This window comes from Manacus candei, unplaced genomic scaffold, assembly GCF_025592945.1.
Source record: "Manacus candei isolate 608988 ecotype Guabito, Panama unplaced genomic scaffold, ASM2559294v1 h1tg000076l, whole genome shotgun sequence".
In the NCBI taxonomy this organism is placed as follows: Eukaryota; Metazoa; Chordata; class Aves; order Passeriformes; family Pipridae; genus Manacus; species Manacus candei.
This window is the reverse complement of record NW_026138124.1, coordinates 3,774,902-3,788,081: the sequence shown is the minus strand read 5'-3', so window position 1 is coordinate 3,788,081 and position 13,180 is coordinate 3,774,902. Positions and strand designations below refer to the sequence as shown.

Here is a 13,180-nt window from a genome sequence, read left to right as displayed (position 1 = left end):
GGCAGCGAGGGCAGAGTCAAGCACTGCTGAGGAAGTGGGGAGGGACTGACTGGTGGGGGAGCACCAGGGGCTCTGGGAAGAGCCACTACCTCTGGCATGACTGTCTTGACAGCTTCCATTTCCTGTTTCATTTGTTTTACATCAGTGGCCAACTCAGCCAGTGAGGGGCCACTCAGCTCGCCCGTCCACGGCTCCTGGGCTGTCAGGTACTGCACGTCCAGGTGCCCCAGCACGGCCTGCAGCAGTTTCCTCATGGCCGCAAAGTGGACGGCTCCATTCTGGGGCATCCCGATGGCGAGATCCAGCAGCTGGGAGAGGCTCAGAGTGTCCAAGGGAGTCGCCATGTCTGCAAAAATAAAAGCTTTCCTTGCCAGACAGGATCTGCCAGGGATGTGTAAAAGTGATGGCAAAGGGGATGACCAGGAGGGATTTTAAAATGGATGACCTATAGGGATGATATAAGGGATGCCCTATAGGGATGATAAAAGGGATGGTCTATGTGGATTATAAAAGGGATTGCCAATAGGGATTTTAAACTGTATGTCCTATAGGGAGGATAAAAGGGATTACCTACAGGGATTTTAAAACATATGACCTATAGGGATTGTAACCGGGATGACTTATAGGGATCATAAAATATATAACCTATAGGGATGATAACAGGGATGAGCTATAGGGATTCTAAAAGGGATGCCTTATAGGGATTCTAAAGGGATGCCTTATAGGGATTCTAAAAGGGATGCCTTATAGGGATTCTAAAGGGATGCCTTATAGGGATTCTAAAAGGGATGATATATTAGGATGTTAAAAGGGATGATCTATAGGGATTCTAAAAGGGGTGACCTATGGGAATGATAAAAGGGGAGAGCAAGAGGGGTGGTAACAGGGAGAAGCAAAAGGGTTGATAAAATGATAGAGCAAGTAGCCTGATCAAACGGATCAGCCAAAGCAATGAAGAAGCGGGTCAGTCGCCAGAAGGCTCCTTCCTCCTTCCTCGGCCCTCGAAGGACTGGGGCCTGCGCTGCACGTGCCCCTCTTCATCACAGCTCCCGTCGCCAGGCAACGGACCCACAACACCCCCAGGACACAGTGGGTCACAGAGCCATGGAGACATGAGGTCATAGAGTCATGAGGTCATAGAGCCATGGAAAGGTTTGGGCTGGAAGGGACCTTAATGCTCGTGTCATTCCAATCCCTGCCAGGAACAGGAATAATGTCTCTTTCCACTATCCCACGTTTCTCCAAGCCCTATCCAAAAGTCTTCCAGGAGAGGAGATACTCCATTATTTTTCTGTCAATGACTTTAAGACTTGAGTTACAGCTAAACCACTTTCTCCTTTGCCGTGTCAGACTCCTGTTCTTTTACAAGGCAACTTGCAATCAGCTCTTGGTTCCCTCTTGCATTGTGGAGCGGGAAATAAGCCTGACTTTGCTCTCTTTGCTCAAGATGATAGATGTATTTATTAGCTAGGGATATGCATATTCATCCTCAGCCGGACTGAGTCTTCTTGGCTTGTCTCTGGACTCTGCATGTTCAATTAACTGCCACTTCTGTGTAATTTGCAACACCTTCAGGAACATTTTATTACCACAGCCCTGTGACAGCATCCCTGGAAATGTCACTTCCCCGGCACAGCCGAGACAGTGCTGTGGGCTCATGTCCTTCCTCCGCTGGGACAGGGCGCGGCTGTGCGGGAGTGGGGACAGGAGGGCCCCGTGCCCGGCGTGGGTTCCCCGTGTCCCCCTGTGCCTGTGTGTCCCCCGCCTCGGGGGCTGCTCCTGCCCGGGATGGCCCGGCCCGGCCGCAGGGCCCCGCCGGGCCTGGGCAGGATCACCCAGTTTAGCTTCCCTATCACCCAGTTTAGCTTCCCTATCACCCAGTTTAGCTATCCCATCACCCGGTTTAGCTTCCCTATCACCCAGTTTAGCTATCCCATCACCCAGTTTAGGTATCCCATCACCCAGCAGCAAGAGAACCAGGGACTGTATAAGTAAAATCACGAAATGCTTTGCCTTTTCGTGTTTGCAACACAGAGTTTTTGATATAACAGGGTAATGCTAAGTTTTATTTTACTGTTAAAATAATGTTTGTTCTTTGTTTCTAATTGTTTCAACAAGTGCCTTCTGCCCTTATAGCATCAGAACATATACCACATAAAAACACACACAGTTTCACCATAATGTGAGAAACTGAGTCTCGGAGTGAAATGATTTTTCAAATTAGAATTTACTATATAGTATGAGCAAGCAGTGCTGGGTGACAGGGGAGTCTTTGCTCCCAGACCTGCCACCCCGATACAGTGTGTGTGTCCAGTATTTATTTCAGACATCCCATATATATTCATTACATCACATACATACACATTTTACATTGCTATTCCATGTATTCAACATATGTTTCTTTTTACACCTAAGACTAATTTGTTACCTCTGCGACAAGTTATAAATTCATATGTTCCTCAACAAAAGGTACCAGCGTCCTAGTGACCTGAGCTGACCTGGTTCGGCTGTAATTCATGTCAAGGAGGGCAGAGAAGGTGATGGTTTGTTTTATGTCTTTATAGGGGTGCAATTAATTTTACCACCCCTTTGGTTTTTTTCTTTCCTGAGGTTACATTAACCCATTTGTTTCCCATTTGTTTCCGTTGCTGACACGAATTAGGGCTGTTCTTATTGTTCTGGTTGTTCTGATCACTGTTACTACTGCTGACTTACTGTTTTGTTTACTGGTAGTAGTGATTTCCATGATAGTAGGAAGGCCAACTGGAAAGCATGTAAGGCAGTGAGACCAATTTGGGCTCACTGCCAGGGGACCATGCAGCCTGGGCAGGAAACAACCTTATAGGTGGATGGGAACAACCAGTGAACTGCACCAAAAGGCAAGGATTGCCTTTGGAGGAAGAGGGGAGCAGGGCCTGGCGTGGGAGGTGCCAGAGAGTGGTTATGTAAATCAAGAGATCTTAAAAAGGCCTGTCCCCTCCCAGTCAGGGGTGCTCGAACCAGGTCATGAGTTCGGTGCACCCAGTGCGCTGTTAATAAAGTTCTTTGTTTCACTTTATTTGGACGTCTTCTAAATTTTAATTAGAGATATTTCTCACAAGAGCCTGGAAAAAACCCAGACCTTTGCAGAGAACAGAGCAACTCATTACAGAAGTGAGCTGTAACTCCGAAACTGCTGTCTCCCTGTGTGACAGCTAGCAGCCACTTGGATACTGTGGTCACACTTTTTACCTTATAAGGAAAGTTTTTCTTTTTGCGTTTGGTTATAAAAGGGTCTGTGACCCCCCAAAAAACTTGTCTCAGTTCTTCACCCCCCTGGGTCCGAGTCTTAAAGCCCTGCAGGGGCCTGAGTAGGACGGGTGGGCAAGAGGCTGCCCGCCCCTGGGGAGAGGAAACCCTGTGGGCCAGCCCCTGCTGCTGCCCCTCGAGAAAGGGACCCCAGGAGGAAGCGGGCAGATGAGCTTGGAATCTGCCAGTGCCCAGATGAAGGCACAGCTCTGCTGGGCCCTGCCATCAGGGCTGGCACTCGGGCATGGCTCAGCCCTGCTCCTGAGGGGCCGTCCGGGCTGGCTGGAAGGATTTCAGGAGCCTCCGAGACCAGCGACCAGCAGTGCCAGCCAGGCTCTCCGGGGATGTGCCTGTGGCTTCCCAGCCCTCCGGGGCAGAGGGCTCTGCAGCCCCCAGGGCCTGAGTGCACCCTGGGCTGCTCCTGGTTCCACAGCAGGCCCCAGATCCTCAGAGCTGCCCTACAAAGCACTGGGGCACCAGTGCCGGCCTCAAGTCCTGGCCGCAGGGCACGATGTGCTCAGTCTGGTGGCAGAGAGACAGGAGGGAGGAGAAAGGTTGAGGAGCATCAGGGAGCCTGAGGAAGAGAGAGGCTGGTGGGACCAGGCTTTGTCTGCATTTTTATGTTTTTTTTATTAACCTAATAAAATCAAAAAGTCATCCGTTTGAGGGCAATTTTCACAAAGTCCTGTGTCTGCTTAGAAGACGTCCCTGGGCACCCAGTCCTGTCCAGCTGTTTGGGGGCTGATGACGTCTGGCGGGGCCGGAGTGTCTGGACGAGCGCCGGTGCTCGGGAGACGTGGCTGTGGGTCGTGGCTGGCCGGTGGTCCTGTGAGGTGGAAGGGCCTGGGGACGAGGGGCAAGGGTGAGCTTCCCACTTCCCAGGGGCAGCCCCTGGCTGGGGCAGCGCTGCCAGCCCAGGACGTGGCAGGCAGCAGGGACACCTGCCTGTCCAGAGACCCCAGGGTTGGGGGTGCTGGTCCCCACCCACCAGCACACAAGCTGCTGTCCCGCACTGGCCAGGGCCATCCCCCCACCTTGCTCCACCTCCAATCCCAGTCACCCCATCTGCCAGTGCTCCTGCTCCATCCTGTTTCTGCCTCTTCCATCCAGCTCCAGACCCGAGACCCCCATGGCAGCCTGCCCAGTTCTGCACACAAAGCTTTGCTTGCTCCCCAGCAGACAAACAGTCCCCTTTCCCTTCAGTGTCCCGTGCCCCGACAGGGCCATACCTGGCTCATCCTGTGCCCTGTCCACCACAGGAGGCTGGTCCTTCTGGACCTGGGAGATGTTGCCATTGCTGCCCAGCAGCTTGATCACAATAGGCTGGGAAGGAGAGAGCAGCTGGGGCTCAATTCAGCCTCCCCCAGCAACCCTCCCAGCCCAGCTCTCCCTGGGGCACCTGAAGGCACAGATTCCCCCTGCATACTCAGCCTCACCCTCCCAGCCTCAGTCACACCTGCTGTGTCTGTGCCTTCCCTACCTTGCTGGGGAGTGCTGTGATGCCCTTCAGCCGCACGTTGTTCCGGGGAGAAGCCTGGATTTGCTGCCCGGGGCTTCTGCTGCTCTGAGGGTTCCCGATGCTCGGTGCCACTCGGGGGATCTTGCCATTGACCACTGTTCTCCTGTGAGATGGGCACAGGGATGCTCAGTGCCCGGCACTGTGGCATCCTGGGCTTCACTCTCCTGCAGCAGGGAGGGGGCCAAGGGATGCTCCCTGGTGGCACATGTCCCTCCCAGCTCCCCTCCAAGGCAAATGTCCCCTCCCTCCTCCCAGGTAGGAGCTGGGCTTGGTTGTGGGAATTGCTTTCACAGGAGGCATCCTACTCCACCCCAAGCCTGAGCTCAGGCTGAGACCAGACAAAACTCATCACGTGTGGTTTCAGTGACCTTGAGGCAGAGTCCTGGGTTAGACATGGCAATGGAAAGGGGACAGTAAAACCCCCAGAGCTTGGGCAAACACTGGCCTTCCACAGCCCTCCCTCTGCTCCCCTGAACTGCTCAGGCCCACAAAGTGCGTCTGCTCTCACGCAGGGAAGAGCTCTCCTTGCTAGGGCAGGGCTATCCTGCACCCCAGGAGCCAGGGCTGTGTCCTTAGGTCCCCTACCTTTGGCTTTGCTGTGCGTCCTTGCTGGGGGGCAGCGGCTGAAAATATGGGAGTGTCTCAGGATACCTGGGGAGGGCACAAACCACAGGTTGGTGACAGGGGACAAACAACTCACGCCTGCTCGCGGCCCCCAAACACCACAGGCTTGTAGCCCACAGCACCCCTTGCCTGCAGCCCTTGGGGACGAGCACCCCTCTTGATGGGCAGGGCTGAGGAGGGGGCTCAGCAGGGTCAGACCCTCCCAAGCAGACACCCTCACCCCTGTGCCTGGCACAGCAGGTCACCCCTGGCAGCCATTGAGCCCCATCCCACTCACACAGCCCCCCCAAAGCAGAGGGGATACTCACGGGCCAGGAACCTGCGTTTTGACCGGGCGGTCACAGGACAGGCACGTGAAAGGGACTGGCAGCTGCCTAAGGAGGGGGAGACAAAAGGGCTGGCTGAGCTCCTGGGGGGACACAGCCCTGCCCACCCGCAGGCAGCGGCTCGCTGGCAGCAGCAAGGTGCTGGGCACGGCACTGCAGGGAGTCACGGCGTCTGCAGGGCCAACCGGGGCTGTGGGGCCTGGTTTCTCCCCATTCCCCAACCCACTGGCTGGTGCCAGCTGAAGGGCACAGGGCCCACGCTGCCATCCCAAGCAGCCCTTGCACTGCTTGCAGTGCTTCAGCAGCACTAATGACCCCCCTGTGCCTGGCCAGGAGGGCAGGGCACCACCCAGCCCTGGGGCGCTGCGTGTCACACCCCTGCCAGGGGCAGGAGTGCCCATCTCCCAGCCTTGCTTCTGGAAGCCTTTGCAGCCACAACCCACTTTGCTTTGGGAGGGCTCTGTCCCGCAGCTGCCCCCTCCTCATTCCTCCTTTCCTGTGCAGAACCTGCTGCTGGTGGAAGGAGAAGGTGCAGCTGCTTCATCAGCATCGCCACGGTTTGTTTGGTGGCTAAATTGGTGCAGTGCCAGGGTACCACGTGGGCACTGTCTGGGACAGCTGGAGGGAACAGCACCATTGCTGTCCCCAAAGCCATTGCCATCCCCATCCCACTCACTTCCTCAGCCCAGCGGCGCTGTCACCCAAGATCCTGTTCTCAAGTTCCTCCATCTTCCCCTTCCAGATCTCCTCTAACCGATTTCGGAAATACTTCAGCTCCCCACGATCCAGCTGTGGACAGGTGCACACCCTCAGCCAGCTGCCCTGGCAGGGGTCATGGCCAGTTCCAGGGAAAATCCTGGACGGGGACCCTCAGAGGGATGCTGCCTCAGGCTGCCAAGACCCAAAGGTGCCAATTTTTAACAGCAGGGATGAGGCACCGCTCACCTTGTTTTCCATCATGTCCTTGAGCTTTTGCTGCAGCTCGTTGCAGTGCTGCTTCTGTCCTGACATCTGGCCCTGAATCTTCCGCAGCCTCTCATCCAGCCGCTCCATGTTTGCCTCAAACTGAGTGCAATCGACTTTGCTGCCCAAGGCATCTTTGTCCGCTTTCTAGCAGAGGGGAAAGGCAGGAGTGAAGAGGGGAAAGGGTTGAGGAATGACAGGCAGGGCCAGGGAGTGTCAGGGGCAGAGGGAGAAGCACTCCTGCCGTGCCATCGTGCCCCTTTCAGGGCAGGGTGGCCCCATTCACCCCATCACACCCATGGGGTTGGTCCCACCAGTGGAGAGGCAAGGGACCTGCACTTGGTCTGGAAATCCTCCCTCTCCTGGGCCACTTCTGCCAAACAGCCCCAAGGGACAAGGGGCATTTGTCACCCTGCCCAGGAAGCCCTGGACTGGCACAGAGGGCCGTCGAGACTCTACCATGTCCATTGCTGTCAACATGTTCTGCTCATCTACTTTTTCCTTCTTCAGCTTCTCCAAGGACTGGAACAGCATCTTTCAACACAGAAAGCATCCCATGAAACCGCAGCAGGGTTGCAGCTGCCTCCTGGCCAGCCTGGCACCCCCTGCTCCCCTACTGATAAACCCCCAGGAAAGGCACTTGGAAGCTCCACAGGGTGTGAGCAGCTTGGCAGGGGGACAGATTCCTTGTGATCCCCTGCCTGGAGTCTGCCTGGGGGATGCTCTGACCCCATAGGACTTTTACCCACCCACCTCAATAGCTTTCTGCTTCATCTGACAGTCTGCCTGGATACTCTCCGAGATGTAGCTGAACTTCTTGTATTCCTTTTGAATCTTGCCGAATGAGTCTTCCATGTGCTGCAGCAGCTCCTGGTCCTGTTCCAGGGAGGAAGAACAGGAGTGGTGCTGAGCAAAGGGAGTCTGTTTTCCCCACAGACACAGATCCGTGTTACTCAGCCTGTGGCCAGGAGCCCTCACTGTCAACAGGACATCTACACCAAGGTTTTAATTTCCTTCCACGCTGCTGACTGGTTGCAATGAACAGACCTGGGTGCTGTGGGGCTCGATGGCCCCAGCCAGATGGGGGATGTGGCTGGAACCCCGTCAGGACCCCTCCACTGAGCTGGCAGGTGGTGGGAGTGCTCCCCCAGCACCTCACCTGAGCATTAAGTTGGTTGGCTGTCTCAGTCACCAGCTGCTCCAGCATGGAATTCTTCATCTCCTGCTGCTCCTCCATCTTCTTCAGCTCACTCTTTGTCTTCTGCAGCACAGACCTGGCCAGCGAGATGGGGGAAGGGGCTGGCTTAGCCTCCCCAGGGCTGGTTGGGCAATGTCCCTTACCCCCAAACCAGGATGCTCCCAGGCCCTCTGGGCTTCTTTGCAGCCCTACAGAGTACAAAACTCTCTTCTGTCCTCTTACTCCAGTTGCTGAGTGATCTGCTCATTGGTCTCTTCTTTCCACTTGGCGATATCCGCCCTCAGCTTTCTGATGTCATCCTCCATTTTCTTCATCTGGGAAGGGCAGTGGTGGCAGAGTCAGGGCACAGATCTTGTGTTGTCCCAGCACGAGGGCCCTTCAGCTGCAAGGGCAGACCCAGGGCCCCACACCCTGTCCCTGGCTCGACCCCAAATCCCCAGCTCAGGCAGCCACACTCAAGTGCCCCACAAGAGCCAAAGGTGACACCAGCCAGCAGCTCACCAATGCAAGGGTCTCCTTAATCCTCATAATGTCCTCTTCCATGAAGGATAGTGTTGCCTTTATCCTGTCAATCTCCTCACGGAGATCCTGGCACTCAGCCATGGCCTAGGAGAGAGGGGTGGTGGGGGTGAGTCCCAGGGAAGGGTCCCTGGGGACCTGCAGGACCTTCCCCCTGCCGTGGTGTGCCCAGCACAGGGGACAGTGCAGGTCAGGCTCAGCCAGGCTGGCAGGGCACTGCGGGCAGCACTCTCCATGCATCCAGCAGGGCCAGGGCTGCTGAGCCTGCGGCCGGCAGAGCCGAGGCCACTGGCTGCTGCCTCAGAGCCACAAGTGTCTGACAGCAGCAGTTCACCTGGTCACGCTCCTCCTGGACCTTCTTCATGTCCTCTGCCATGCGGGACTGTGCAGCCTTTAACTTGTCAATCTCCTGCAGATGCTTGGAGTCAGCCATGGCCTAGGAGAAAGGGGTGTCAGAGATGAGCCCCTGGGGAGTGTCCCTGGGGAACACGACCTTCACCCCCACTGTGCTCTGCACAAGACCTGTGCCTCCTGGATCTTCCTGATGTCCTCTGACACGCGGGAATGTTCGGCCTTTATTGTACCAATCTCCTGAGAGACAGTCTAGGAAAAAGGGTTCTTGGGGGTGAGCCCCTGGGCAGCAAGTGCCCCGAGACCCCCAGCCCTGCCCTGGGGAGCCCATGGCACAGGCAGGGTCAGCAGGGAGAGCCCCAGTGCCGCCTGCCCAAGCCAGGCTCTGTGCCAGAGCACTGAAGCCCATCCCAAGGGCCAGGAAGCTCTGCCAGCGGCCCAAGCGCTGCCCGGGCAGTGAGGGCAGAGTCAAGCACTGCTGAGGAAGTGGGGAGGGACTGACTGGTGGGGGAGCACCAGGGGCTCTGGGAAGAGCCACTACCTCAGAGACAAGTTTCTTGCAGGATTCCATCTCCTGCTTCATTTCCTTCATGCCCATGGCCAACTCAGCCAGTGAGGGGCCACTCAGCTCGCCCGTCCACGGCTCCTGGGCTGTCAGGTACTGCACGTCCAGGTGCCCCAGCACGGCCTGCAGCAGTTTCCTCATGGCCGCAAAGTGGACGGCTCCATTCTGGGGCATCCCGATGGCGAGATCCAGCAGCTGGGAGAGGCTCAGAGTGTCCAAGGGAGTCGCCATGTCTGCAAAAATAAAAGCCCTTCTGCCCAGACAGGATCTGCCAGGGATGCGTAAAAGTGATGGCAAACAAACTGACCAACAGAGATTTTAAAATGGATGACCTATAGGGATGATATAAGGGATGCCCTATAGGGATGATAAAAGGGATGACCTATAGGGATTATAAAATGTATGACCTATAGGGATGATACAAGGGATGACCAATAGGGGGTTTATACTGTATGTACTACAGGGATGATAACAGGGGTGATCTTTAGGGGTTTTAAAACATATGACCTATAGAATGATCACTGGGATGACCAATAGGGATAATAAACTCTATAACCTATAGGGATGATAAACTGTATAACCAACAGGGATGATAATAGGGATGCCTTATAGGGATTCTAAAAGGGATTACTTATTGGAATGTTAAAATGTAGGACCTAGAGGGATTCTAAAAGGGATGCCTTATAGGGATTCTAAAAGGGATGCCTTATAGGGATTCTAAAAGGGATGCCTTATAGGGATTCTAAAAGGGTTGACCTATTGGGATTCTAAAGGGGATGACTTATTGGGATGTTAAAAGGGATGACCTAGAGGGATTCTTAAAGGGGTGACCTATAGGAATGATAAAAGGAGAGACCAATAGGAGTGGTAACAGGGATAAGCAAAGGGGTTGATAAAATGATAAAGCAAATAGCCTGATCAAACGGATCAGCCAAAGCGATGAAGAAGCGGGTCAGTCGCCAGAAGGCTCCTTCCTCCTTCCTCGGCCCTCGAAGGACTGGGGCCTGCGCTGCACGTGCCCCTCTTCATCACAGCTCCCGTTGCCAGGCAACAGCCCCACAACACCCCCAGGACACAGTGGGTCACAGAGCCATGGAGACATGAGGTCACAGAGTCATGAGGTCATAGAGCCATGGAAAGGTTTGGGCTGGAAGGGACCTTAATGCTCATCTCATTCCAACCCCTGCCAGGCATAAGAATAATGACACCTTCCACTAGCCCAGGTTGCTCCAAGCCTGGCCTTGAACACTTGCAGAGATGGGGCAGCCACACTTTTCTCTGGGCCACCTGTGCCAGTGCCTCACCACCCTCAAAGGGAAGAATTTCTTCCCAATATCCCATCCAACCCTGCCTTCTGGCAGTGGGAAGCTCTTGCCCCTTCTGTCACTCAAGGTCCTTGTCCAAAGTCCTTGTCCAGCCCTTCTGGAGCCCCTTTAATCACTGAAACATACCCTCTTCCAGGAAAGAAGAGAGTCCTTTATTGTTCTTTTATTCAGTTTAAGACTGGAGTCACAGCTAAGCCAGTTCCTCCTCTGCCATGTCAGACTCTTGTTCTGTTTCGAGGCAAGTTGCACTCAGTTCTTGGTTTCTTCTTGCATTGTGGAGCAGGGAATAAGCCTGGCTTTGCTGTGCCACTGAACTGTCAGTGTGAGTTGGCTCAGGCAGGACACAGGAACCCCCACAAAACCACAGATAAAATCCAAACAGTACATTTGTGTTCGTTACTATCTTTTCCTCCGGTTTTTGACAGGGAATATACCTAATGAGCTGGGCCAGGAAATAAAGGGGGAGATGACTCAGCAATCTGTTCCAAACATGAAAACTTATGCCAGTTGAATTTCAGGAAAATTAAGAAAAAGCTGTGTTGGAGGTGCCCCAATGGAGTCCTACAAATGGTGGAAGAAACTTAACGGGGAGAGATCGGAGGAAGAGGAAGACATCATCTCAGAGTGCACCTATGCTGTCATGCTCAAGATATGATCATCATAACCCAGAGATTGTTTGTTTCCAGTGTTTTACTTAGTTATACAATTGTTCTCTTGTTGACATAATATGTTTTATTATGAGAATGTGTGATTCCCTTCTCTGTATTCCTGTTACCCTTTCTTCTATTGGTTCTATGTAAACCCTTTCCTTGTTCGTCCAACCCTGCTGCAGCAGTACTGCCTAGAGATAGTTTCTCATTTGTTCATGTTTCGATAAGTTTTGCCCCTTGTTACCCTGATTGGCCACTCCTTGGATACTCCTCCCAGTCTCCACCCTTTCTTCTAGAAGGGTTTCTGCTCGGCCTTTATAAGCCAACGTCCATGTTCAATAAACGGCCATTTTGTGTCACCCTGTGACTTGCATGCAGGGTGGGCCTTGTGGGTCTTGCTCAAGGGGGGTTATAGCTCTCCCCCAGTCAAAGCTGCACTGTTTAGACTGACATGCAGCGTGCAGGGAACAGCGTGGGATTGTTGTGTGCTCGTGTACAGCCAGCTCTGGGCAGGGAAGGGCCCTGCACCGGCCCTAGTCATGGCCCTGCTCCAGGATAGAGAACAGTGGAGGTGTAGCTGTCACTGAAATTCAGGAATAAAGCTCCTTAACAGCACTAGAGCATTAGGAAGCAGGCAGTACTTTATCACAGAGCTGGACCACAGTGCCAGCTGCAGGGGGAGAGCTCCAAATAAATGCCAGCCATGGCTGAAGATGGTAGATGAACTGGCCAGGGCTATACATATTCATGAGGAAAGCTTCACAACTTGTTACTTTAGGCGGCCACAGGGCTAAAACCTGGGTTGGGCTGCCCTGACTTGCTACTTTAGGCGGCCAGAGAGCTCAGAAACTGCGTTGGGCCACCTTGGCTCGTTCCCAAGGCAACGAGAGCGCCCTTTCCCCGGCAGAGCCGAGACAGTGCTGTGGGCTCATGTCCTTCCTCCGCTGGGACAGGGCGCGGCTGTGCGGGAGTGGGGACAGGAGGGCCCCGTGCCCGGCGTGGGTTCCCCGTGTCCCCCTGTGCCTGTGTGTCCCCCGCCTCGGGGGCTGCTCCTGCCCGGGATGGCCCGGCCCGGCCGCAGGGCCCCGCCGGGCCTGGGCAGGATCAGCGCCGGGCTCCGGGACACGCCGGGGGTGCCCGGCTGGAAAGCAGCTCTGCAGAGGGGGCCCGAGAGGGACGGCTGGGCAAGGGGCTGCCCGCCCCGGGGAGAGGAAACCCTGTGGGCCAGCCCCTGCTGCTGCCCCTCGAGAAAGGGACCCCAGGAGGAAGCGGGCAGATGAGCTTGGAATCTGCCAGTGCCCAGATGAAGGCACAGCTCTGCTGGGCCCTGCCATCGGGGCTGGCACTCGGGCATGGCTCAACCCTGCTCCTGAGGGGCTGTCCGGGTTGGCTGGAAGGATTTCAGGAGCCTCCGAGACCAGCGACCAGCAGCCCCAGCAGTGCCAGCCAGGTTCTCCAGGGATGTGCCTGTGGCTTCCCAGCCACAGCAGGCCCCAGATCCTCAGAGATGCCCCACAAGGTGCCACGGGACCAGGGCCATCCTCAAGTCCTGGCCACGGGGCACGATGTGCTCAGCCTGGTGGCAGAGAGACAGGAGGGAGGAGAAAGGTTGAGGAGCATCAGGGAGCCTGAGGAAGAGAGAGGCTGGTGGGACCAGGCAATGTCTGCATTTTTATTATTTCTTTATTAAATTAACCAACTCCTCAAATGCAATTCTCCTCTCTTCTTCGATGTCTATGTCGGAGTACCGGTTGTTCACTCCTCTCTCTCTGCTTGGAGAAGGTGATGTGTCACGGGCCGGGATGATCTTTATCTGGGTGAGCTGTGGTGCCCAGGTGACGTGCTTGGTCTT

At 55.0% G+C, this 13,180-nt stretch overlaps 2 protein-coding genes across 5 annotated transcripts in view; both read right to left on the bottom strand.

Annotated features, from left to right (window-relative positions):
• Positions 1 to 13,180, bottom strand: part of LOC127480792 (glutamine-rich protein 2-like) — a 34,027-nt gene that overhangs the window by 5,437 nt on the left and 15,410 nt on the right. Inside the window, exon 15 of the mRNA XM_051809295.1 lies at positions 4,518 to 4,611. Coding sequence (XP_051665255.1) covers positions 4,518 to 4,611 — 94 coding nt within the window. The remainder of the gene's footprint in view (positions 1 to 4,517; positions 4,612 to 13,180) is intronic.
• Positions 1 to 13,180, bottom strand: part of LOC127480794 (glutamine-rich protein 2-like) — a 45,101-nt gene that overhangs the window by 25,593 nt on the left and 6,328 nt on the right. Inside the window, exon 1 of one of the 4 annotated variants that reach the window (XM_051809299.1) lies at positions 90 to 432. The exons of the other annotated variants lie outside the window; for them this stretch is intronic. Coding sequence (XP_051665259.1) covers positions 90 to 344 — 255 coding nt within the window. The 5' untranslated portion in view covers positions 345 to 432. Of the gene's footprint in view, positions 1 to 89; positions 433 to 13,180 lie in introns of those variants that run through there. 4 annotated transcript variants of the gene reach the window in all.